This window comes from Haliotis rufescens, unplaced genomic scaffold (genome assembly GCF_023055435.1).
Source record: "Haliotis rufescens isolate VD_foot unplaced genomic scaffold, xgHalRufe1.0.p SCAF_4, whole genome shotgun sequence".
NCBI lineage: Eukaryota > Metazoa > Mollusca > Gastropoda > Lepetellida > Haliotidae > Haliotis > Haliotis rufescens.
The window spans coordinates 14,838,479-14,865,022 of record NW_025964112.1 but is presented as its reverse complement, the minus strand read 5'-3'; the positions used below and the strand labels follow the sequence as shown (position 1 = coordinate 14,865,022).

General features: G+C 39.6%; 1 protein-coding gene across 1 annotated transcript in view; it reads left to right on the top strand.

Moving 5' to 3' along the window:
- LOC124140501 (titin-like) overlaps window positions 1-26,544 on the top strand; it is a 461,816-nt gene that overhangs the window by 303,939 nt on the left and 131,333 nt on the right. The window contains exons 199-218 of the mRNA XM_048381766.1: window positions 1,825-2,130; window positions 2,613-2,912; window positions 3,361-3,666; window positions 3,901-4,203; window positions 4,986-5,288; window positions 5,698-6,003; window positions 6,335-6,637; window positions 7,011-7,310; window positions 8,233-8,535; window positions 8,758-9,063; window positions 9,559-9,864; window positions 10,463-10,768; window positions 11,829-12,134; window positions 12,568-12,873; window positions 13,069-13,377; window positions 13,679-13,981; window positions 14,712-15,014; window positions 15,698-15,861; window positions 16,443-16,584; window positions 16,794-17,099. Of these exons, the coding sequence (XP_048237723.1) occupies window positions 1,825-2,130; window positions 2,613-2,912; window positions 3,361-3,666; window positions 3,901-4,203; window positions 4,986-5,288; window positions 5,698-6,003; window positions 6,335-6,637; window positions 7,011-7,310; window positions 8,233-8,535; window positions 8,758-9,063; window positions 9,559-9,864; window positions 10,463-10,768; window positions 11,829-12,134; window positions 12,568-12,873; window positions 13,069-13,377; window positions 13,679-13,981; window positions 14,712-15,014; window positions 15,698-15,861; window positions 16,443-16,584; window positions 16,794-17,099 (5,787 nt within the window). The remainder of the gene's footprint in view (window positions 1-1,824; window positions 2,131-2,612; window positions 2,913-3,360; window positions 3,667-3,900; window positions 4,204-4,985; window positions 5,289-5,697; window positions 6,004-6,334; window positions 6,638-7,010; window positions 7,311-8,232; window positions 8,536-8,757; window positions 9,064-9,558; window positions 9,865-10,462; window positions 10,769-11,828; window positions 12,135-12,567; window positions 12,874-13,068; window positions 13,378-13,678; window positions 13,982-14,711; window positions 15,015-15,697; window positions 15,862-16,442; window positions 16,585-16,793; window positions 17,100-26,544) is intronic.

The window sequence follows — 26,544 nt, the reverse complement described above, 5'->3', positions numbered from 1 at the left end:
CGGGTTTTGGGCTTAATGCTGGTATTCTAACAGGTTCTTGTTTACATGGAACTAACATGACCATAAACAGTTTTGGACTTTTTGGCCTGATCACTTTTAACATTATACAAACAATGACTTTTGGCTGGGTCATTATGCAAAAACAAGGACCCAAGGACCCAGCCCCTTTGCTGGTCTGACTGGACCGAGGCAATTGGCCATGGTCCAGTCACAGCAACGAAGGGTTGGGTTAAACAGATACTGCAAAGTTTATTGTTTGTGTATGTGTTGTTGTTTACAATACTGATATTCCAATAACAACTTATATCCATTGTACGAATAACCCTAAATTCATTTGTGACAGGATGTAATTGCATATTCAGAATATTTGGCTAGACCTGTGGTTTATTGTTATTGAATTCTTTTGCCAAAAATGCAGGAAGTGAAAAGGTTTTTAACTGATTTGAAGCCAATTTCATCTGATGCTCAAAGAAAATCCAAATATGAATTATATACTGTAAGAGTAAAATATTTTATTTGGAAATATCTGTTACATTTTACAATAGTCATTTTTAGTGTCTTGAAAAAGCTTTTGGAATAGAAGTTCAAGTAATGATATTTTCACTTTGTGCAGGTTTATTCGTGGTCTGGCCTTGAGAATATCTTTTAATATCACCTGTAACTTCTGTGCTTAAGCTAATCATTGTAACAATGTTGTTGGTTATTTGTCACTAATGACCTATTCTGTTCACTATTTGGTGTGCTTCTACTCACATATTGACCCAAACAGATTTTATGAGTATTTAATGGTGTATTATCTCCTCACCAACACAGCTGTCAATTGTTTAATGGCTAGATCACTACACTAATAATTTTGCCCCTTGTTTCTCAAATATATTCTTCGGAATGTTCATGACAGGATGTGCTGATCAAAGAATCAAAATCTAGTTCCACCTGGATTATAATCCTTGGTCTGTCAAGTCGTCTAAGGTGCCGCGATTCTCTGTGTAGAGTTGCGTCCCTTGGGCATGCCAGAAACCTATGATTGTGGGTTTGAATCCCGGTTCACCCCGTTTATGTTTCTAGGTTTGTCAGCACCATACCCGTGCTCATGGGTTTCACCGAAGTGGTAAACGTCTGAGACTTCCATCACTTCGGGCTTTCCTCCCACATTAAGCTGACAGGCTGCGATATAACTTGAATACTGTAAAAAGCGGCATTAAACCCAACTCACTCACTCACTCACTCATTCACTCACTCACTGGTCTGTCAACAATTTACCTCAATTGTTACCCATGTTGCAAATGTCCATGACCTGTATCAATTTAGGCTCTACACCAACATTAAGCTGACATGCTGTGATATATAACTGAAATAATGTTGAAATTAGAGATACACCCAACTCATTCACTCTTTTACCACCTCAGTGGTATAATTGATAGAACATCTGCCCAGGAGCAGAATGTTGGTGGTTCGATCCCTGGCCGCATCATACCAAATGACATTTGACAGTTTTGTGTTGCACCCATTGTTGAATTCCCGTAACACCAGTCATGCCGAGACAAGATGGAAACATTCTCACATATGTAAAATGTGCATTTCTAAAAGCTGATCTTAAAAGTTAATTCGCAAATTTTTGGATTTGGATTGGTGCTAGATATTCCGTGCAGTGAGTCTGATTGGCTAATCTGGTCAACCAGGAGCTCTGACTGTAACACTGACTCGGAATAAACATTGGAATTCAAGATGTCTGCCTCATTAAACTTTTATATTAATATTGTTTCAATGTTGTCTGTGATGACTAACTGTGACTAACCAGTGTTCTATTAACCAATCAAATTACAGATGTGCCTTCAGCCCCAGAAGGCCCTCTTGAGGTACTAGAGATAACAGCCAGAACTGTAACTATCCAATGGAAAGCACCCAAATCTAATGGTGGCCTTGCCCTTACTGCTTACTATATTGAGCGTCGTGACAAAAAACACACGGCGTGGCTTAAGGTGGACATGGTGAAACCCAGTATCAAGTCTTATTGCATTCAGAAGTTGTTGGAAGGAAATGAGTACTTTTTCCGCGTGATTGCTGAAAATCCAGAAGGACTCTCAGAACCATTGGAGAGCCTTGAAGCAGTCATGCCCAGGGAGAAACCAGGTTAAGATCTAGATGCTGTTAGCTGTTACTGTATAGCAGAACAGATCCATTCAAGTACACAGCATGCCTACACAAATGTCTTTGCCAACATTTTTGTCGATTTAATATTCCTTTTATGAGTGATTTTCATCAATTTGTTTGAAATAAATATGCAGACTTTTATGTATTTACACACAATTATTCATAAATTTGGATATATTATACTACTCATCCTTTGATAAGGATAATCGGATATGTCATTCTATTCAAAAATACACTCATTGAAAGATAAAAGTATAAGAAGTATGTAATTTTTGTTTCTTTAGATTAATATTTATGAAAAAACTCTAGAGAAGTTATAGATATTATTATAATCATCAATGTATTCAATCTAGTATTCCAAATCAAATCACTCAAATCACTCACTCGCCCAAATCAAAGTAATATATTGTCACAATAAGACCTCCTTCCTGCATTAATAACAGAATAATTTCTGCCTCTAGCTCCTCCTCTTGCACCGATTGGACCAGTCCGCTTCCACAACATCTTGGCAACATCTCTGGCGCTTGATTGGCTGCCTCCGAGAGACGATGGTGGAGAACCAATCACAGAGTACCTCATTGAGGCCTGCTTGAAGGGAGGCGAATGGTTTGAAGTTGGAAAGACAAACTCAACCACCACCAAACTGAAGGTCAAGGATCTTACTGAGGGCAAGACGTACGAATTCCGTATCTGTGCACGAAACAAGATTGGTCTTGGCAAACCACTGGAGTCTGAGCCTGTTGTACCATGCAGACCTCCAGGTGAGATTGTACATCTTCTAGATAGGCAGGACCAGAAGGGGGTTCACACCTATCAAATAGTGTCGTATCCAAACTAATGCATTCTGAATTTTAGTCTCATTCCACCATCAAAGTTCCTAATTCTGGTATAACTATCATGTCATTAAAATATAGATATATTTGTCAATATCTGCAATCCAGAATTGGAAATAACACAGAGATGAAAAATGCTTATCTTAATTCAAGTGCTTTCACATGAAAATGATTGGGATGTATAAGTTTTCATTCAAAATGGGAAGCTCTACCTACACCTGACGTGTGATATTGCCTCAAGCTTCGTCCATTTATTTCATTCCATCCAAATAAGACCATCTGACAGTAAATAACTGGTCATGTTTAACTCATTTGCCGTGAGCTTCTGTCATGATACTTGTGCATGGAAATGACAGTCTTCGTCTCCCTTCAACAGAGGTTCCATCTCGACCAGTTGGGCCCATCAAGGTGTCTGACATCACCAGGTGCTCCTGTGTTATTGCCTGGAAAGAGCCAGAGGATGATGGAGGCTCTCCTCTCAAATCCTACATCCTGGAGAAGCGAGACATGAACCGTACTAAGTGGAACAGGATTGACAAGATCGATGCTTCCATCACCAACTTCTGCTGCCAGAACCTCCAGACTGGATCGGAGTATTACTTCCGTGTCAGTGCTGAGAACAAGATAGGAGTTAGTAAACCACTTGAGATGGACAAACCTGTTCTCATCAAGAGTCCTTATGGTGAGATATATTTTCAAGAATGAATGGTATCTTTTGTGTCATTTGGATAAGGTAAAGAGGAAATCGGGTCCATTTTAAAAAAACCAAGGCCGTCTTGTGGTTAAAGCGGTCACTTTTACATGAGGATTCAATTCCCCACATGGGTACAATTTGTGAAGACCATTCCTTTGTCCCCTGTCTTGGTGTTGCTAATAATATAGAGCCATATCCTTTCATAAGAACACTGTCTTTCAGATGTTCCATCAGCGCCCAAGTTCCTAAAGGCAGCCAATGTCAATGAGAAGACAGCAGACATCGAATGGAAGGCACCAGACAGTGATGGAGGTCGACCTCTCACTGGCTACATCATCCAGTTCCGTGAGTCACGTCGTTCCATCTGGAACACCTTCTGTGAAGTGGAAGCCACAATGACCTCCATCAAGCTGACAGACCTGGTTCCTGGCAATGAGTATGTCGTGGCTGTAGTGGCAGTTAACGAAGAGGGACAGAGTCCCCCAGCCATCCTCTCTGAGCCAATCAGACCACAGAAACACCTCAGTAAGTTCTACTCAGATATAGACACTTATCGATTCTCATTTAACAAATTCTTGAGTCTTTGGTTTTATTCTAAAGTTTCCTTCAATATGAGGTGTGGTGGGATCTACGTCAAGGATATAAAGGTATATATTCAATATGGGTATAACATGTCCAGTCTTTTCTTCGTCTCCTTGAGGGACGGTGGGGTAGCCTAGTGGTTAAAGCATTTTCTCATCACGCCTAAGACCTGGGTTCGATTCCCCACATGGGTACAATATGTGAAGCCTATTTTCCAGTGTCACCCGCCATGATATTGCTGGAATATTGCTTAAAGTGGCATAAAACCATACTCACTCACTCACTCATCTCCCTGTTATATGCTGGAATAATTCTGAAAGCAGAATCAAACACTGGTACTCACCTCTGCACCAAAAGGTTGCCAGCGTCATTAGATAGTATCCTTATTTCAGTGGTTGAAGTCTACAGGCAGCAGAATCAATTGCTGCTTCATCTTTATGATGGCAATAAGCATACATATCTTTTTGCTGCAGAGGATTGTCCTTGTTGCATAAAACCCTGGGGAAGAAATAGTATTTCTGTTTGGAAGGAAACATTTGGACAAGAAACAGTAGGGTTGCCAATTTGTTAATCCCATTTGAGTACAATATGTGAAGCTGATTTTTTATGTCCTGTGATATTGCAGGAATATTACTAAAATTGGTATGAAACCAAAATAACTCAATTAGGCTTTTAGGAAATGGGTCAAGGATTTTGTTCAGATTCTCATTCACTTCCTTCAACAGGAGTTCCAGGACCACCGGAGGCCCTCCAGCTGAGGAACATGACCAAGGTGGGTCTTACCCTGGAGTGGAACCCACCATCAGACGATGGCGGCACCAAGGTCCGACGCTACCACATCGAGAAGTGCACCATCGACAGCAAGGAGTGGGACCGAGTGGAGACAGTGGAACATTACCGCTCACACTGTGGGGTGTCAGGACTGAAACCCGAGGTGGACTGGTTCTTTGCTGTTGTTGCCGAGAACGATGTTGGTGTCAGTGAACGCTGTGTCTCCAAGAAGCCAGTTAGATTTGACAAACCAATTGGTAAGATTTTGACATGTATATTGACACTCTGTTCCACTCGCATTAATATTCATGAACCAGTGGTGTTAATGGGAAAACATTTGTCAGACATATTTGATAAAGGGAAGAGACTGGTTGCTTGCAGAGTCAGATTGAAAATCCATTAAAGCAAAGCACATGATGCAGAGTTATAGTAAAACATAGGAAGAAAAGGAGTTAAATGGAGACAATGCTGTCAATGCTTTTGAGAGTCTGAGACAAATGGGTAATGGGCTGTTGGGGTGGTTTGATGGTCAATGGGTTCAATACATTTCATGTGGACAACATGTGAAGCCCATTTATGATGTCCCATGTCATGGTAAGGCTACGTGTTGACTAATGTTGATGTTAAATTCTATTCTCACGAAGTCAAAAACTCCACACTTTACAGTTGCTCCATCACCACCTGTTGGTCCAATGGTGGCGTCCGACGTGAACCGTCGTGGTTTCCGCGTAACCTGGAAGCCAAGTGAGAGAGATGGTGGCTCCCCCATAACCGGCTACGTTGTTGAGAAGCGTGAGGCATGGAAGTCCACATACCTTCCAGTGGAGAAGGTGCCAGCCAAGGTGCTAAGCTGTGACCTGACTTTCCTCATTGAGAATCAGGATTACATGGTGCGCGTCATGGCAGAGAACATTGTCGGACAGTCTGAACCGCTGGAATCAGACGACCCAATCACAGCCAAAAGCCCCTACTGTGAGTAGCCATGGCTTTTTACAGACTTGTACATGACCCTGTGATAGGAACATTTTTGGGAGATTAAGTTTGAATGACAGTGATGTTATTATTTCAAAATCATGAGGACTTGGAATATTATTATTGATGAATATGCTTTGATTGTGTCATTCTCAGTCAAAAAGAAATGTTTCACAATCAATTGACAAATAAAACTAGACTGGACTGGTGAGTGCGTGAGTGAGTGAGTGCATTAGTGCGTGAGTGAGTGAGTGAGTGAGAGGTATTAAACAACGAACAAACAAATATTAGAGCAAACAAATATTTAATCTACATGTATCTCCCATGACAGCACCACCTGGACCACCAGAGTCTATCACAGCCGCCGACAGCACAGAAAACACTGTCACACTCAAGTGGAAACCACCCAAGACAGATGGAGGTCTGCCTATCAAGGAATACATTGTGGAACGTCGGGACAAGAAGTATGGATCATGGATCAAGCAGGATGTCACTCGTGGCTCGATCCTCACCCTCGAGGTCACCAGGCTGACCGAGGGCACTCCATACTTCTTCCGTGTCTTTGCTGAGAATGAGGAGGGTATCGGAGCTCCATGTGAGATGAAAGAACCAGTCATACCAATGCGAGAGCCAAGTAAGTAATTGATTTATTAATGAAAATCATAATGCCATCTTTAAAAAATATGTAAAAGTTAATTTAATTATTTATGTATCAAATGTTCCTGTCAGGATTCCTATGCAGAAAATGTCCAGGGCTTGTTGTAATGGCCGACTAAAATGAGAATCGGATGGTCACAATGTGTGACAATGTGTGTATCATACCCTCATGGCCTGATTGTAATGTAGGTTATCAATCACTAGTTTGCCTGGCCCAGACTTATTTATTTTGAAAACTCTGTGATAGTTAAAATATTTTTTACAGCGTAAATCAACACTCACTTATATCATGCAACATGTAAATAGGCTTTGAATTGTAAAAAATGAATATGATGTCATTTTCATTTCAGAGCCTCCTGGTATTCCAATTGGACCGATCAAATTCCGCGACATCGGAGAAGACTTTGTGACACTGGACTGGCACCCACCCCGAGATCCTGGTGGCATCCCCATCATCGGCTACAAGGTGGACGTAACACGAGACCTTGACACCTGGACCGAGGTGGCCACGACAGACTGTGGCATTACTTCAGTCAAAGCTAAGGAGCTGATACCAAACAAGAAGCACTACTTCCGTGTGTTCGCCATCAACCGTATTGGCAACAGCAAACCCCTCGAGTCGGAACCTGTCGTGCCCAACAGGCCCCCAGGTTAGTCTCTAACCCCATTGGCTTGGAATAGTTGATTACACGTCGATGAACACGAATATAAGAGGGATCTTGTTGCTGTGACTATTGTGAGTCTGTGTGTTCAGTCGTGCCCCACAGGCCCCAGGTCAGTCTCTAACCCCATGTAACATTGGCTTGGAATAGTTGATTACACGTCGATGAACACGAATATAAGAGGGATCTTGTTCCTGTGACTATTGTGAGTCTGTGTGTTCAGTCGTGCCCCACAGGCCCCTGGTCAGTCTCCATCCCCATGTAACATTGGCTTGGAATAGTTGATTACACGTCGATGAACACGTATATAGGAGGGATCTTGTTGCTGTGACTATTGTGAGTCTGTGTGTTATGGTACTCAGATATGTTGTGTAACAATGCCTGACAAATAGTAGCTTCATTTACTTCAGCATCATGGCCAAGGTGTTAAATCACTAATCTGTTTTAGTGCTGCAAATACTCTAAGTTATGTCAGTCATCATGGCACTGTTTTGGTAGACAAGGCCTGAAAAGTGAAGCCTTGAAGTTAAGGCAAAGCTAACATTACTTTCTGTTATAAGCATAGGCGAATCCAGAGAGCAGGGGTCCAAGGGTCCGGATTTTGAATTTGTTTTACAGACCAAACCCTCCAAACCCCCCCCCTCTACTGACAGAAGAATTTGACATTTTGGACCACTCCCTTTTAAAAAAATTCATGGACTCATCTCTTATTTCACAATGAACTGTTCTTGCACTGTTTATGACTGTGTCTAGGTTTTTTTTTGCCAATGCGGGAATCAGTATTCCTTTGATCAGGATCACAGTTATTCATAGATTTATTTCCAATAATGAAAAGTCATATTTGGTAGATCAAACATCACCATAAGATAAGTCAATATTTAACATGCACACATTGGTATTCACTATCCAGGTGAACCAGGCAAGCCAGTTGGTCCAATTGAAGCTATGGATATTGAACGAGAAGCAGTGACCTTGACCTGGAACCCACCAGAGGATGATGGTGGCAGTCCAATCACTCACTACCTGCTGGAGAAGCGGGATGTGATGAGAGCTCATTGGTCACATGCAGAGAAGACCTCCAGCACCTCATGCAAGTCCAAGGTGAAGAATCTGACAGAAGGAACCGAGTTCTACTTCCGTGTCATGGCTGTCAACAAGATAGGAGCTGGCATACCTCTTGAGAGCAGACCCATCTTAGTCAAGAGTCCATTTGGTAGGCATTTCTCTATCAGTCCGGTGATGTGCACTGTAATGGATTCCTGTTCATGTGATAATTTCTTGAAACTGAAACAGGAAACAGCAAGAGTGACCATTTGTATTAATTGGTAAATTTGCAAGATTCAATAAATACTGAGGTTTTCTAATTTGAACAAATATGTTATCAAACTGATCTTTAATACTGTTCAAATCTTGATGTTAAACGTAATGTCTGCAGATGTACCATCTCCACCTGTTGGCCCTCTGGCCATCTCCAACGTCACTGACTCAAGCGCTGACCTAGAATGGAAACCATCAGAAGACGATGGCGGTTCACCAATCCTCCATTACGCTATTGAGATCCGTGAATCAAGACGTAGTATTTGGGGCCGTGCTGGTGTAGTAGATGCCAACACATTGACTTTCACAGCCAAAAACCTGGTGGTCAACAATGAGTACTTTTTCCGTGTCCGAGCGGTCAATTCTGAGGGAGAGAGTCTGCCTCTAGAGGGTGTTGACTCTGTCACTCCCAGCAAGAAGAAAGGTAGGTTGAACACATGAAGCAAGAAATACATGGGATGCCACACTGTTCATGTTACTCTGTTTTCTTCTTGATAAAAGACTAATATGGATAGCTTCAGGTATTTGTAGGGCCACACAGCATAAACTCCAAAACATTTTGATGAACTTGTGCAGTCACCATTATCCCAGTAGTTTCTCCAGACTCCCGGTGGTTAATTCTCACTTGATTTCCAAAGGACAGGGGTGATGCCATGTTTGTTTATAAACTCTGAATGTAGTCCCTTCTTGATCTTTGATATTTGCATATCTATCCGCATATCTATCTGCATTTGACCCCAATGGATATCGTTCTTATCTGTTGGCTTTATCCTGCCGAGAAACCTACCAATTATATGATAAAAAGTATGATTGAGACCCCCTTGCTTTGACCAAGACAGTTTCCTCAGACTTCTTGGCCTACCATCCCGAATTCCCGATATCCAGATTGTATTTTGATCCCTGTCGTCATCTTCCACAGATGTCCCCGAAGCACCAGCATACATCTACCCCGGCCGTGTCTCCGACTCGTCTGTCACAATCGACTGGAAGGCTCCTCTCAAAGATGGCGGTTCCCGCATCAAGCAGTACCATGTGAAGATGACCGAGGACAAACCAGGCTCGCAGTGGGTGGATCTGGGATCAGTGGATGCCTACAAGACATCATTCAAGGCTAAAGACCTTGACTCCAAGAAGAAGTATCTGTTTGCAGTGGTGGCAGAGAACAGTGTTGGTCTCAGTGAGATGAGCGTTACAGACAGACCAGTGTCAGTCAAGACTGTTGTCAGTGAGTAAACAAATCTTCCATTTTAAAGCAAGCTACAAAGTAAGACCCAAGTACTCTTGCTATTCTTAATATGGTGATTACATGGTTACAATGACTGTTGAGATTGGAAGATAGAATTGAGTTACTATGATGGGATAGCTGGCTTTAAAAAGCTTTTGTTAGTGTCACCATACTCAAGTAATGACCCCCTGGAGTAGAAATCCTTGGCAGAATAAGTAAGGATAAGATTTATGGATGAACAATTTCTTTATTACAATTGAGAGCGACGTTTCTTTGTAGGTTGTAACACCATTATCAAACAAGTGATATACAGAGTATGGTTGACAAGTAGAATAGGTGGAGACCCATGTTTGGTGCATAAGCTCACTAAAAGAAGAAATGGATGCTCAAAATGTGCAACCTTGCTGATTGTGTGTCATGAGATGCCATCCTGACATCAACCAAAATGGCCCCTTTCAGATGAAAATTTGCTGTCTGGGCAAAAACCAGCTTTCCATTCACTTTATGGGTACACACAATTTGGCTGATGGTTTGTCGGAATCAGATTGTTACAGATGTAATGATGCTCCCTCATGCAAACTTCTTTCCTTGTCCCCAGAGCCACCATCACCACCTGAAGGACCCCTGAAGGTCATCAACCTGAGGAAAGACGGAGTCACCCTGTCCTGGATGCCACCTGAGGAAGATGGCGGTTCTCCCATCACTCACTATCTCATCGAGAAGCGTGATGCGTTCAAGACCAACTGGAGTCACGGAGACAGGGTCAAGGCCAGTCAAACCACCGCTGACGTCGACTACCTGACCCCAGGAAACAGCTATCACTTCCGGGTCCTGGCTGAGAACCTCATTGGCATCTCAGATCCTCTACTGTCAACTGAGCCTATCACACCAAAGAGTCCATACAGTAAGTATTTTCATTTTTAGAGAATTCAAAATGCAAAACCAGACTAGACCAAAAATATTCTTGTATTTAGAATGATCCTCACTAAACTTTTATAACAAAAAATATGGGATTTGATTGAAAATTTATTTTAGGTTTAATAAAATATAAGAATTGGTTCTCAGGCAATGGTTTTTGAAAATTAAGTGCGGTCGGGCAGCGTCTTTTTTGTTGTTGTTTAAACTGGTATGTAACCATAAATGTATTCCTTGATGAGTAAATACTGTAATACAGTATTTGACTTCTGTTGGAATATTTAAGTATTTTTAGGGTTTTTTAATAATGGAAATAAAAACGAAACGTTCGGCGAACATTGTGATGCAGGCTGTGCCTGAGAACCAAGATTATTTATTTTCTTTAGCCTTATAAACATCATTTTGTTGTATTAATGTTTCAAGATTGGAGATTAATTTTTTTATGGAATTATCGTGAGACGAACTTTTTATATTAACTGCCCACGTAAGTCATGGATGTAGGAGTGTGTATTTAGAAGGGACCACATATAGTACGTAGGATTGATAAAATAATGATGTATTTATTATGGCCATAGTTAACCATGCGTGTAAATTTGCCCAAGAATTTTACATCAAGTAGCTTAATGTGCTGCTCCCTCCGTCTCATGAAGGGCGGTTGGGTAGCCTAGTGGTTAAAGCGTTCGCTTGTCACGCCGAAGACCAGTGTTCGATTCCTGACATGGGTACAATGTGTGAAGCCCATTTCTGGTGTCCCCCACCATGATATTGCTAGAATATTGCTAAAAGCGGCATAAAACCATTCTCACTCACTCACTCCATCTCATGAATGGACACATTTTGTAAAAAGCTATTGTAATGTGATAGGCTGTGATTCTGTACTTTAACGTAGCACTATAACACTGCAACCACTTTATGAAACAAGTCCTTTGTCATATGTCTTTTGCCCCTAGCTAAAGGATACAATTGTTTACCCATATTTATTAAATATTTGAATACAGTGAGCTACAAATGGCCTCAGAACAAATCATTTACAAGTTCTGTTCTTCTAGATGTGCCCTCGCCACCAGTTGGGCCACTGGAGATCACCAGTGTGGATAAGAATTCGGCCACCCTCAAGTGGAAGCCATCAGAGAGTGATGGAGGACTTCCTATCAAGCACTACGTCATTGAGCGTCGTGAGGCCAAGAGACAGTCCTGGTTGCGTGTGGACAGCGTCCGCCCCACCACTCACAGTTTCACCGTGGAGCGTCTCATTGAGGGCAATGACTACATCTTCAGGGTGTTTGCTGAAAATGATGAAGGCTTAAGCCTGCCATTGGAATCTACTTCACCAACATCGTGCAGACGTCAAGCAGGTCCGTGTTTTGAGAAGCAGACATGAATCTGATCTTATCACTGTTACTATTGCCATAGTCATCAATTTTGTAAATCAATCTGAGTAAATTTTACTTTTCATGAGGCAGATTGCTGAATGGATTTAAAAAAATTGATATTTATGGGTGTGGTCACAATAAAGAATAACACACAAGATTGTTCTTTCAAGAAAAGCACATCCTTTGTTGGCCCGACTTTGATATGTAAAAAAACCCTACTTACTCAAGATAACTGTTGTATCTCAAGCTAATGATCGTATTTTAAAATGTGAAAGGGTATATTAAGATTTATGTTTTTTTAAAATCATTCATTAAGTTTTTGTGGAATATGTTTTGATAATGATTATGTTATTTTATCTCACATATGAAATTGACACCAATTTTGCATCTCCAACTTTCAATATTTTCCTCCCAGAACCCCCTGGCCCACCATCAGGCCGAATCCGAGCCAGCAAGATCACTGCCGACTCCGTTATGCTGGACTGGCTGCCTCCCATCGACGATGGTGGCTCCCCAATCACCAAGTACATCATCGAGGCTCGTGGGGCCAGTGACACCGATTGGAAGACCATGGCTGAAGTGGACTCTACTGCCACCAGACAGAACATCCGGAACCTTAAAACTGGAGAGGTATATGACTTCAGAATCGCTGCAGTGAATGCAGTCGGACGCAGCAAGCCTAACAACCTGGAAACAACTGTCAAGCCAATAAGACCTATTGGTAAGTCAAGACTATCAAATCTATTATGACATTTTCCAGATGTCAGTTTAAAAGATTAAAATTCATTTTGTATTTCTTTACCATTAACTAGAGGCTCCAGGTAATTCAGGACTATGGAATCTATTGTTTGATTTTATAAATGTGATCAAGTTTAAAAGATTAAAATTCATTTTGTTCTTTCTTACCGTTAACCAGAGGCTCCAGGAGCCCCTAGAGGACCTCTGCAGCTTACCAACATGAGGCGTGACACTGCCACGTTGTCATGGCAACCACCACTTGATGATGGAGGCACCCCAGTGACAGGCTACACCATTGAGAAGAATGACACGACCCGCAATGCTGGCTGGATGAGGGCAGCAAGGGTCGCCGGCCCCGTCACCAACTACACTCTGTCCAGTCTCGTAGAAGATCACTCGTACATCTTCCGCGTGTCAGCAGAGAACAAGATCGGACTTGGTGCTCCACTAGAAATGAAGACAGCTGTTGTTGCAAAGAGCCAGTTTGGTGAGAGCTGTTTTTATAAAAATTATTAGTTCTGGCAAGTATTAGTGCTCTAATATAATGAGTAATAATATCACAAGATATTGGACATGCAAAATATGGCCTGTATTGGTCTGAAGTTTCATCCCAAAAGAATATGTACTACAATGAAAAATCTGTGAAACAGTTCTTAAAAAGAAAAAACCTTGTTTGTTGTACATGAACAAAAACCAAAAGGAATCAACAAATAGTAAAAATTTCATTGCTAAATACCTTGTAACAAAGAATTTATGACATCATTTTAATGGTGGCGTTCTCCTGCTAGATGTTCCATCACCACCCAGTCGTCTGCGGGCTTCTGATGTCATGGACGAGACAGTTGAACTTGAATGGCTGCCGCCAGACTTTACTGGCAACCTTCCCCTGACTGGTTATGTTGTTGAGCGTCGCGATGCAGACAGGATGCAGTGGCAGAGAATCGGCAACACCGGACCTGATGTGACCAAATTTGAGGCCTTGAACCTGTTGGAAGGTCGTATGTACATGTTCCGCGTGATGGCGGAGAATGCAGAGGGTCTCAGTGAACCGGCCATGTTGCCAAGACCCATCATGCCCGAGAGACCAGTCGGTGAGTGCCAGTTCCAATATTTGTTGGACTGGATCTTTATTGCCTTTTGGCAGCGTTCTTTGGTAAATTAATGATGGACTCAGCTCCTTGGTATGTTTCCAATGTCCAGTCTAGGTCAAGATGTTGTAATTGTTCCCATGTATGAAATGAAAACATTGACTCTGTGTAATTAGGGTAGTCTTGCCCTTTTCGTGAACACCTGGTGTCATCACTGATTTTCATTTACTGATTCACTGATGACCCATTTATATAATTGTCACCGCTATTTTGCCTTTAACCCCCAGTGGAATCTGTTTCGGCAGATAATTGAGATTTTCTTGTGTTGATGTTTAATATTTAACTTCAAAATTAATATACATCATCAATTTTGAATTAGCAAAGAATGTGATGTGCATGAGTTGAATCGAGCTTTCTGGGACTGCCAATTGGCTTCATTGAGCCTTGTTGCTTTCGGGGGTTACAAATCAGATCATTGTAACAGTGACTAAATGATGACGTGACTGCATCTTTCCGTGGTAAATGATACAGATTATGTGGCCCCAGTGGTTACTGAGAGTATGTAGACAAGGTTGAGAGACACCTCAGAGTCCTCCGTTAGCTGAAAATGTCACTGTACTGCTGCATGGTAGATGATGCTCACGCTATCGGCCACCAGTTTGCCTACTCCTGACCTAACACATTCTGAAAGCTGCTGAGATACTCACTGATCCTGTTTATCCTTTGTGAACAGATCTGCCCGGACCTCCAGAGGACCTTCACGAGACAGCTGTGGACCGAAGCATGGTGTCGCTGACATGGCGCCGACCACAGTATGATGGTGGCGCTGTCATCACAGGATACAAGATCGAAGAGAGAGACGGCAAAGCTGCCACCTGGGTGACGGCTGGAGAGGTTGGAGGCTTTGACCTCATGTACGACGTCCGTGGACTTATTGAAGGATATGAATACTTCTTCCAAGTCAGCGCCAAGAACATCAGAGGCTATGGTCCACCTGCTGAGCTCAAACAAGCCATTGTGCCATCTAAGCAGAAGGGTGAGTGACTTTACAAACTTTGTCAATAGAATCTGTGAAGCTTCTCATGACAATTTGCTCAATAAGGTATGTTGATTGTTTTACCGTGTCAGCTGGATCAAGGCGAGCTTCATTTCAACTTTATTTGCGGAAATTATTACACCTTATTCAAGGAAAACAGATACAAATCATGTTTATGTATGGAAATAGTTATTTGAACAGTTACTTAGGAAGAAATGCGAAGTTTTATTGTCAAATGCTGAGCTGGCTATCGAACGCCAGTTGACATTGCCAGTGGAAGCTGAAAGTAAAACACCTGGAAAAAAACATGAGATCTTTGACTCTGTGTATAAGACGACCCCCCTTCTTAACCCCCTCATTCTAGGTACGAAAATCTCGCCTTATACACAGCAATATACAGTATATTCAAATTAATGGTTGGATTAAGCAAATAAGGAAAGATTTCTCAATATTCAAGGCATTTTCTATATGATTTAAGAAAAATATTGACCCTGTGTTATTGTGTTTGCTTAAAGTAAAGATATCCTGGTTTCTATTCCCTATATTATATATGGTGGCAGGTTTTGTAGTCCCTTTCTGTGATACAAGATAATGCAAGCTCTTTCAGAACTTTCATTTACTCAATTTGATGACAGTTTGAAAAATGTCAGTGGCTATCAATGTTTCTTGATGTTGTTCCTCAGGTAAACCATCCCGCCCAGTTGGTCCACTCCAATGCAGCAACATCACCGACGATTCTGTGAAGCTGTCATGGCTGCCGCCAGAGAGTGATGGAGGGTCCAGACTGACTGGCTACATTGTAGAGAAATCTGACATCAGACGTCCAACATGGCTACGTGTTGGCAAGGTCAGTAAAACAGGACTGAACAAGAGCAAAATTTGCCATACATGCTTGATCATGGAGTATAAAACCTATGCCTTACGTGTAAAGCCCATTCCTGGTCACTAGTTTACTTTCTAGTCCCTTGGGAATTCCAAGTCAGAATAGGTCCCAAGCAACTGGGGGCGGTCGGGTAGCCTGGTGGTTACAGCGTTCACTCGTCACGCCGTAGACCCTGGTTCAATTCCCGACGTGGGTACAATGTGTGAAGCCCATTTCTGGTGTCCCCCGCTGTGATATTGCTGGAATATTGCGAAAAGCGGCGTAAAACCATACTCACTAACTCACTCCCAAGCAACTGATGCTTGTCACAAATGACTAAATGGATCAAGTGTCTATTTCATCCCATGGATTCAGGACAATATGTAAACAATGTTTATTTTTATCATGTTAGAAATCATACAATTAAACTTAAAAATTATCCTAAACTGCAATAAATGAAAGTAGCTTTGGTAATAAAAATTGTATTGTCCTACATAGAAATGGCATGATTACTTTTATATTGAGGTTTATCGTATTGCACAGTCCAATTTTGTTGGTATTTCTAGGTTGATCCTGATACAACGACACTGAAAGTTGAAAACCTCCTCGACAACGTTGGCTACTTCTTCCGTGTAATGGCTGAGAACGCCGTCGGAGTGGGTCAGCCTCTTGATAATGAATCTCCCATCATTCCAAAGAGTCCATACGGTAAGGAATAAAAATATATTCATTAAGTTGTTTCTGTTTTCATTTTATTTTTGAATTCTTCAAGAAACGTCACTTAGATTTGTAAATATATGCATGTACGTTTTAATCTGAAATCAATGTTGTTGAAAATCAAACTTCATATTGATATCTGAGACCAAATTTAACTTTTCTTGGCTCTAATTTCATTTTTGTATTTCTTTCACTTTTAGGTCCCCCAGGGCCCCCTACTGGACCAATCAAATCAATGCAGATGACCCGCGACTCTGCAACCTTCCAGTGGGAACCTCCAAGTCAAGATGGTGGCTCAAAGATTACTGGCTACATCATAGAGAGGCGAGAAGAAGGCAAGAAGTCCTGGATGTATGTTGGCCGCAATGATGCCGACAATCTTTCCTTCTCGGCCACTGGACTGACCGAAAATATGGACTACTACTTCCGAGTGTACGCTGAGAACAAATATGGCCGCAGTGATGCTCTGCAGTCAGAAATTCCCATCATACCAAAGAGAGTATTTGGTAAGTACAAGATGTTGTTTTATTCATTTGAATTATTCTGTTTGAAATCATACAGTTTTAGGTGATGGTATTTTAAGTTTTTAAGTTTTATTATATATATTTATTATATATTGTATTTTTTTAAAATGACCAAGTTCGTAAAGAAAATTATACATAAGTCATTCAGTTATCAGTTATAGAAATTGAAACTTTTATTCAGAAAAGTTTTGTCTAGAAATTGTATGATTTCAACTTAAAAATACTTAAATGAGGCTTCTGTTTTGCCCACAAGTGAGTATTTATCACAGCTTATGTTAGTACTGGTTTGTTTTTGCAAACACTATCATCGAGAAATTTATCTATTTTGTATCACGGATTCATTGAGTTCAACTTTTTTAAAGTTCAATTTCTACCATAAGCTGTTGATGGATATGTCAAGTGGGATTGTCCACTGGTTTTGGGTTTGCAATGTGGGGGTTTGAACCTGTTTCCATGACGACTTCTCTGAGGCATGGTGAGGGGGCGTGGCACCATGTACCCATATGGCCAGACACGCCCCCCTTTCTGTGTGACATGGTGTGGACAGTATATTCCTTAGCAGATGTACTTAGACCCATTAGAGTTCAGCCCACAGTACAGTCTAAAGGTAGTTGTGTTATGTACATTCTTACATAGGCGATACTTTCTGATAAAAGTAAAAATATATTTTGAATTACAAACCACAGATATAAAAAAATAAATGACATTTACAATTTTTAAGGGATTTAATAAAAGACATTTTATCACATCGTTTTATCAGTGAAGGTTTTGATTGCTGAATTCAACATTTTCATTTAAAATCATGATAAATATTCATGCATACATTTAGAGTATTTTTTCTGGGTTGGATGTCAAAGGTCAGTTTCAATCTAGACCTGAAGCAGTGAGTCTATCTGATATATTCAACCCACAATCTGCAATATACCTTCACCCTAGATTTAATACACCTAGTATAAAAACTATGGTTGAGTACATGGAATAGAGGTCCTGTTTTGTCTCCATTTCAAGTCTAGTTCCAACAATAGATGCACGATTGATGCAGTAGGTGTGTGATTCGTTTTTATAATTAGAGTTACCTCCCCTTCAAGTGAGTGTTGGAAATTAAGAGAGACAAAGTCACATGTTGACTGGTGAATATAACTGAAAAACTGTTCATGTAATGCATGTAAGATAGCATGAAATACTATTCCAACATAAAATATTACCACCTGGTAATGTAATAATAGAGTTATCTCCCCTTCAAATGAGTGTCGAAAATTAATAGAGACAAAATGGTGGTGACTATAACTAAAACACTATACATATGTTCACAGTTTTCATGTAAAGCATGTTCTGTGGAATGAAAGACTATTCCAAAATAAAGTATTACCACCTGGTAATACAGTGGAACCTCATTGTGTCGAGGGGCAGTCGGGTAGCCTAGTGTTTAAAGCGTTCGCTTGTCACGCCGAAGACCCGGGTTCGATTCTCGACATGGATACAATGTGTGAATCCTATTTCTGGTGTCCCCCACTGTGATATTGCTGGAATATTACTAAAAGCGGCGTTAAACCATACTCACTGACTCATTTGTGTCAAACTTAAAAGTGTCAAATTCCCTGTTGTACTGACTCATTTGGGAGTCCCAAGTATCTAAGTTAAACTAAAATTCCCCTGATGTCTCGAAACCCAACATAACTCCAACATTTGTCCAACTCCCCACAAGTTCTCCACAACGATGTTTGACTGTTTAATGATGGACACAATCACTTCACATCGTGGCGAAATAAAGGGGAGATAACCTCAGTCTGACATCCTTTATCTTAACCCTTAGTGCCTCTATATGTATGATGTCCTTGCTTGTCTCACTTAACCTTCTTGCCTTGTGTTTGTGGGGCATGGTGCATGGTGCATGGTGCATGTGGAAATCTTTTAATTATTCTTTCATTATGTCATTTCTTTCAACTTGTCAGTCTGTTTATGATATTACAGTCAAAATGTTTATTATCGAGACATTTTTCAAAACTTGTAACACGAGTAGAGCTGCGTGTTGAGCCGATTTCATTTGTGTAAATGATTACAAAAAAAGTAATGTTTCCCTGTTCTATCCTAAACAGACTGATTGTACTTTAACTTTTTAATCAGTAATTTGTTAACCAAGACTGCTGCTGCTCCGTGAAGCTGTTGAAGCATCTAACATTGAAATTATTGGTTCAGTTTTCATGATCTTCTGTATACTTACTTACCTTTCCTCTGGTGCTTCTTTGCAAAATTAACACAAGCTTCCTATGAGATATGGTCTCAGAAGTTCAAACATTTTGAAGAGGAATTACACCGTGATAATTGAAAGGACTATATATAATTTATTTCCTATAACTCTAAACAATTAAAGATGCATTGGAAAAGATATTGTGAATGAATTGAAACCTAGAATTCTAGACTGCATATTTCTTGATTATTATTCGGAAAAATATGGATATCATGTTATCTATCTCTAACTGCTTTACAACTGAAATTTAAGTTTGACATATATTTTTTGTGGAAAACAAATTGACAGGTGTTTTTATGTAATTTTCAAAATGTTGAATCCTTGACACTCTCTCTGCATCCTACTTTGAAATTTATGGGATTAAAAAATATATTATCTTGATTATATATCAAAACTTCTGTAAGACACATTGTGGTATCCACAATAATCTCTATACTCCGTGTTGGACTTCCTTGATTAGCCTGTGTAATATTTCTCAATTCTATTGGGATGAATATCATGGACCCATTTGTTACCATAGCTTCGATTTTAGCCAGATTCAAATTAGGTGACAACTAAGATTGCCATCAAATCAAATAACTCTAAGACTGAGAGAATTTCTGTGCTAAGCTGGTCAAAGGCTAGATGAAGATAGTGACGTCTCTTTCCAACGAAGCTTTGATGTCAAATGGGTCCAGGGTATTTATTTACTAAATGGAGATATAATACCATGGAGAGTAGAGGATGAGTGTTGGAAGGTCAATGGTTGTCGTGTCAGCAGCTGTCTTGGTTAACTCTCTGTGACAACTCACATTCTCAACGCTGCTGTTTCTCTGTTTCTCCAGAATACGCTGGGAATAGTTGGCTCCGCCAGGCAAACCTTCAACCATGTATTAATGTCTACATGATTCAGAATCTTACAAGACACGAGTATATCTATCGTGTATACGCTGACAACCCCCTAAGCTCTGTGTGGGATTCCATAGACTTGAGTTCTATTGCGGGACGATTTTAACAAATTGATTGTTATCCAACCACACGTTATATTCTCCTAACAACTTATGGTGTGAAAGTTCGGAAATTTGATTTCATTTGACGCGTTCTCATTTCTCTTAACATATTAACCACTAATTTATTATTTATTGCTAAAAGCTTTCTGATTTAATTTTTAATGACTAACATCTGTACATTCTATGACTAATATCTGTACATTTATGTATGGTAACTTTGTTATCATTGTTAGTTTTCTTATTTCACTGATCTCTTTGTTGACATTGATATTAACATATTTCCTTGGCTGTGTCTGGAGCATATTCACCTGATGGGCATTTATCATCAGAGATTGTGAGTTGTGTTCATTTTCTGCATTTGCGTACCATTATTGCTTCTTTCTGCGCTGAAGCTGTCATATAGACGCATGCGAATATTTGGCTTTACAAGCTTTTGAGGTATTAACAATGTACCAAAATTGCATAAATTTCAGGAAACATGTCATAATGTCAAAATATTGATGTTTGGGGTGTTTCATTTTGGCCTTGACTTAAACGTAATTTGTTTCCTTTTCTGTTTGAAATTTATCAATGTGTCATTTTCGGTGACTGTAGTTATCTCCCCTGACTTGATATCTACAGTTGCAATTATATTGTTGGGCACATTTGTAGATACCAAACAGCAATGGAAATAGTTCTGTTTAAAAATGTTTATTGAAAATATAATGCGCTTTGCTTCAATCGGAAATATTTATCGATGGAAAACAAATCTCTAATGATTTCGGCCCTGACCCTTTCAGTTGTATTATGCTCCGTACACAGATGATTCTATGTGTTAAACTGTCATTTGTGAAGTCAATTATCTCCTCTTTAATTTCTATAGGTTTCCCTCGGTGAATAAATCTTTATAACTGTTGGCGATGTTATTTTGTTATCAATATTGTACTATGTTGTGTATATTAGTGTAGATTAGATGTAGTCGATGTTGTCTATAACAGCACTCACGTTGCATACACAGGCAATATGTTGTCGTATTACAGGATCAATGCTGAATGGCTCACGATGCATGGATAGGAAAGTTTTTGGATCAAGTGTTATAAAACAGTTACATGACAGCTATCATAAAGTGGTATTTTAGAAGCTGTAGTGTCCATGAACACTAATGGATTCAACTTATTTATTAATTTATTTGGAAGTTTTACACAAATGATTCATTCTTTGTTTCAACATCAGAAAGTTTGATGCTGATCTCAAAGCAATGTCATTGAAATCAGATCTCAGTTCTCCCTACCACAAAACAAAGATCTGAGGACATCCCATTACGGGTCATGTCAGAACGACGTTACATCCGACCAATGAGAGCGTTGCTTACCAGATCAGGAAAGTGACATTCGGGGTGTATTTTCTATTCATGTAACCTGGAAAAGTTAACACAGGGTTTTACGAACGACAGGTACAGGTTTTATGACTGAATCCACACAAGCTGGGCCATTTATTAACCATTCTAGAATGTTGTTTTGTTCAGTTTTCAAATTTTTACTAAAAAGATTTGACAAGATTTGTTTCGAATGAAAGTCACCAGTTTGAAACTAGTGCTGAAAGTAAGAAAGATTGCCTTCTGATTGACCAATATCGACTTCTTGTCAGTCATTCCATTGGTCGGTCAAAGATCGCCAAAGTTCGGTCTGACGTGACCCATATTGGGATGTCTTCAGATCTTTGTTAAGGGGTAGCAAGAACTAAGATTTGATTTTAATGAGATTGATCTCAAAGCATTGACTGAAGCTGTTAAATGATGTAGAAGTTTCTCTCTCTGTTGTGATATCAATGATGTAGAGTGGTTCTAAAACAAAACATCAAAATTAGATATTTTCTGAAAAAGTTCATTGTACTTAATCTGAAAAAATACAAAGAAGTACATTGAAGTCTTGTTAAATCAAACTCCTTGATCTCAAGATGATACGTCTCAGTAGAAAATTGTATTTCGAACCGTGAATATCTTCAAATTTTCTAAGGTAATCAGGATATCTAGGTAACACTACAGTTTTTAATTTTGTCAGTTATATGAGTTTGTGACCCTTGATCTTCAGACTTTCCGTGTATCTTGCATATAGCATATTTAGAGCATCTACACATGGCCACACTCACTTGACTCACATAAGCCACACTGACTCACAAACACATATATCCTGTGTATCACTCCTCACAAGGCACATCTAAGTAGTTAGTTTCACTCAACGTTTTGCTCATTTGCAAATAATGAACATTCTAATCTGAAAATAACTCATATTACATCATGAATGACTGAATTTAATTCAAAATTCGTTCATGAAACTTTCTCACTTGTTTTTTTTGTCAACATTTTTTCTAACATTTTGTCATCTACTGGTAATCAGAAAAAATTGTGGAATTATGTGTTAATTTAAAAAAGTTGTCTGTAGCAAGATTTTAAAAGTAAACTACTTGGAATAAAAGATTCCATGAAAAGATGCAAAGGAAAAGTATTCTTTGAAAGAAGTCTGATTTCATTATTCCCTGGAACTCTTTGGGGAAGAATCTTACTTCTTTTTTTTGAATGGGAACAAACATCATCCTCTGTGATGATTTGGGGAATTACCGCTGCAATATATATCTTCAAGAACATTAGAACAGTCCCAAGTTTGTCATGATATTCTGCGACTAGCTTACTCTGCGACTAGCTGATGTTAAGCTGGTCTGTGTAGACTTTGTTTCCATGTAATATGTCTGTGTGTACTGTCCACCCTGTCATACTTGGCATCCAGAGTCCGTTCCGGGAATGTCGTCACTTTTACCAAAGTCAGGTAAACTTTGTGTATATGTTTATTGTGTTTCTGTATGTGCAGTCATAGCCCTAGCTGTCACAGGGCAGATAGTCCTCAACGATTGTGCCAAAGTGACATTTGGCTAAGGGGTTTACCTCCACCACCTGAAGGTTTAATAGGACTGTTTTATATGTTGTGTATGTTAAGTGTATGTACTGTATGTCATCTAAATGAGCTGTCCATTGGATGTCATTTAGCTGTATGTCTCTTGATATTACTGGGATTGGATGAACATCAGCTGTATGTCAGCAATTTGTTGGGTGCATGCTTGCGGAGTGTCAGTTGTATGTTAGCTGAACATCAAGTGTACATTGGCTGTACATCAACTATACACGGGCTATATATCAGATATACATCAGCTTTATGTCAGCAATACACAGTGCACCTGCTGAACAGAAGCTTAACATTGGCTATATATTGGATATACATCAGCTGTATGTCAGCAATACACAGTGCACCTGCTGAACAGAAGCTTAGCATTGGCTATATATTGGATATACATCAGCTGTATGTCAGCAATACACAGTGCACCTGCTGAACAGAAGCTTAGCATTGGCTATATATTGGATATACATCAGCTGTATGTCAGCAATACACAGTACACTTGCTAAACAGAAGCTTAGCATTGGCTATATATTGGATATACATCAGCTGTATGTCAGCAATACACAGTACACTTGCTAAACAGAAGCTTAGCATTGGCTATATATTGGATATACATCAGCTGTATGTCAGCAATACACAGTACACTTGCTAAACAGAAGCTTAGCATTGGCTATATATTGGATATACATCAGCTGTATGTCAGCAATACACAGTACACTTGCTAAACAGAAGCTTAGCATTGGCTATATATTGGATATACATCAGCTGTATGTCAGCAATACACAGTACACTTGCTAAACAGAAGCTTAGCATTGGCTATATATTGGATATACATCAGCTGTATGTCAGCAATACACAGTACACTTGCTAAACAGAAGCTTAGCATTGGCTATATATTGGATATACATCAGCTGTATGTCAGCAATACATTGACAGAGTCTCTGATGAACAGAAGCTTAACATAGGCTAATTGGTTCAACAGCAGGTATACATTGGCTGTACATGAGGTCTACATCAACTGTACGTCTGCTGAACTAGAAGCTTAACGCTGGCTACATGTTGCCTAAACATCAACTGGACATCGGCTACACACCAGAGCCCTGCACAAAACCTGCACAAAACATTGTAGCTATATTATTGTGAATCCTCAGATTGCAATCCTAGGCTCTGTCTGCACACCATACACTTGCACAAAGCCATTGTAAGTTAAGATCATTTTCAGCTGCAATTAAAATTTCCATTTGTTCTGGACTAAGATTATTGTAGTCCCTGAATCAACTTGAACAAAATGGCATACAAGATAGGGTCAGTTTCACAAATGATCTGCTTTACTTTCAAACATTGCCATTTCATTTTGTTTAAATGTGTGATTCGAACTGACACTTCAACAAAATGAAGAATGTATCACGTCAGAAATATCTTGAATCACAATAGTGAACCATATACGAGCCGATAGCTAAAAGTACCATTCCCACCAGACTCAAATGCTGAAAGAAATGTTAAATACTAGTAACCTTATCAATGACCAAGAGAAGGATACCAGGTTCTAGAATGACAATTAAAGAGGTTATTAAAACAGGTGAATTCATATCGCATGAATTCAACTGAGCAAAATATTTTAAAAGTCATGCTCCCTACCTATAAATGAAAGGGAATATAAAATTAAGAATAGTCATCAGAATGAATAAAGGTAGTGTAAAGGATCTTTGAAATAGTGAATATGTCATGTAAACGTAACTGAAAAGGGCATACAAAATACAGATTTTGAATAGTGAGCACAATAATGAGAACAGAATAGTGTTGTCTTTGTAACTGAAACCCATCCTCGATTGTCCAGGGTACTGTATCACCATTCTGGTAGGATAAATATCATGGACCCATTCTCAACCATAGCTTCATTTTGAGCCATATTGAAATAACATAATGCTGAAAATATCCATCCAGTCAGTTTACACAGGGACAAGAGAAATTCTGTCCTACGTCAGTGAGATTGGGATGGTGACGTCATTTTTTATACAAAGCTATGGAGACAAATAGGTCCAGGGTATATTTATCATAACGGATGGCAATATAATACACCGGCTATTCAAGGATGCTGAAAGTTTGGTACAGATAAGCAGGAATCAAATTGTCTGTAACTAGTGTAAATATATCATATTTACTTCAGAACTGACTTCAATATTTTTTACATTTGTGGAGGTATAAATGTAAAAAATTGTGTGCATACTGTGTCAGTCAACATAGCAGATTTGCACTGTACTTTTTACCCTTTATACCTCCATAAACACGGAAACATATTGAATTTGATTCTTATAAATATTCATGTCAATGATAACTTCCCAGACTGCTTATTTAATCATTAACACACAAAATGTAGATAACAGTACGAAATCAATGCCATCATTCAGTGCAATATATTAATGCAACACAAGCACCACCTATTCTGTTATCAGCCAATCAGGAAACAGGAGTCCATTAGTGGGTGTGGCCTTTTGTCATATTTTTTTCAGTTTAAGAAAACAAAGAAATAATTGCTTGATTAGCCAGTCAAAGGCCATGGAATTGCTTTCTACAAGATAATAGATTCACAGGTGTCCCTGGATCTGTTTTCTGCACAACAACATGGAGGGCAAATGTGCCTCATCCACCAGGGCCCACTTGCACAAAGCGCTCTTAGCGCTAAGACGATCGTAACTCCCATACTTTAACATAGGTTTACAATAGTCTTAGCGCTAAGATCGCTTTGTGCAAGTGGACCCAGGTCTTGGGAGGTTAATAAAATCAGTGCCAACTCAGCATGTAAAGTTTGCAAATTATGACGATTTAGTAGTCTATTTTTCTTTGATAACTCACAGGTATTAATGTAAGCATAAATAAAGAAGTAAGTTGGTTACCATAAACATAAATAATTATGAAGCATTCTTAGTTAAGTAGGGGTGGTGGAATGGTCTAGTGGTTTAGGCATTGGCTTATCATGCCCAAGTGTCCTGGGTTTATTTCCTCACAGGGTGTGGAGCCCATTCTTGGTGTCTCGCTTCTTTTATATGAATGGAATTATTGCTAAAAGCAGCACAAAACCACTCACTCACTCACTCACTCACCTACTCACTCACTCACTCAGTGAGAATAAAAGTTTATTGTTTAAAAGCTTTAATTCATTATACTTTACAGAAAATGATTACATGAGTTGATACAGAGGAATTGTTGTCTGCAGCAAAAAATTACCCAAAGAAACTTTTCTCCCTGGTGAAAGGGAAGTAACT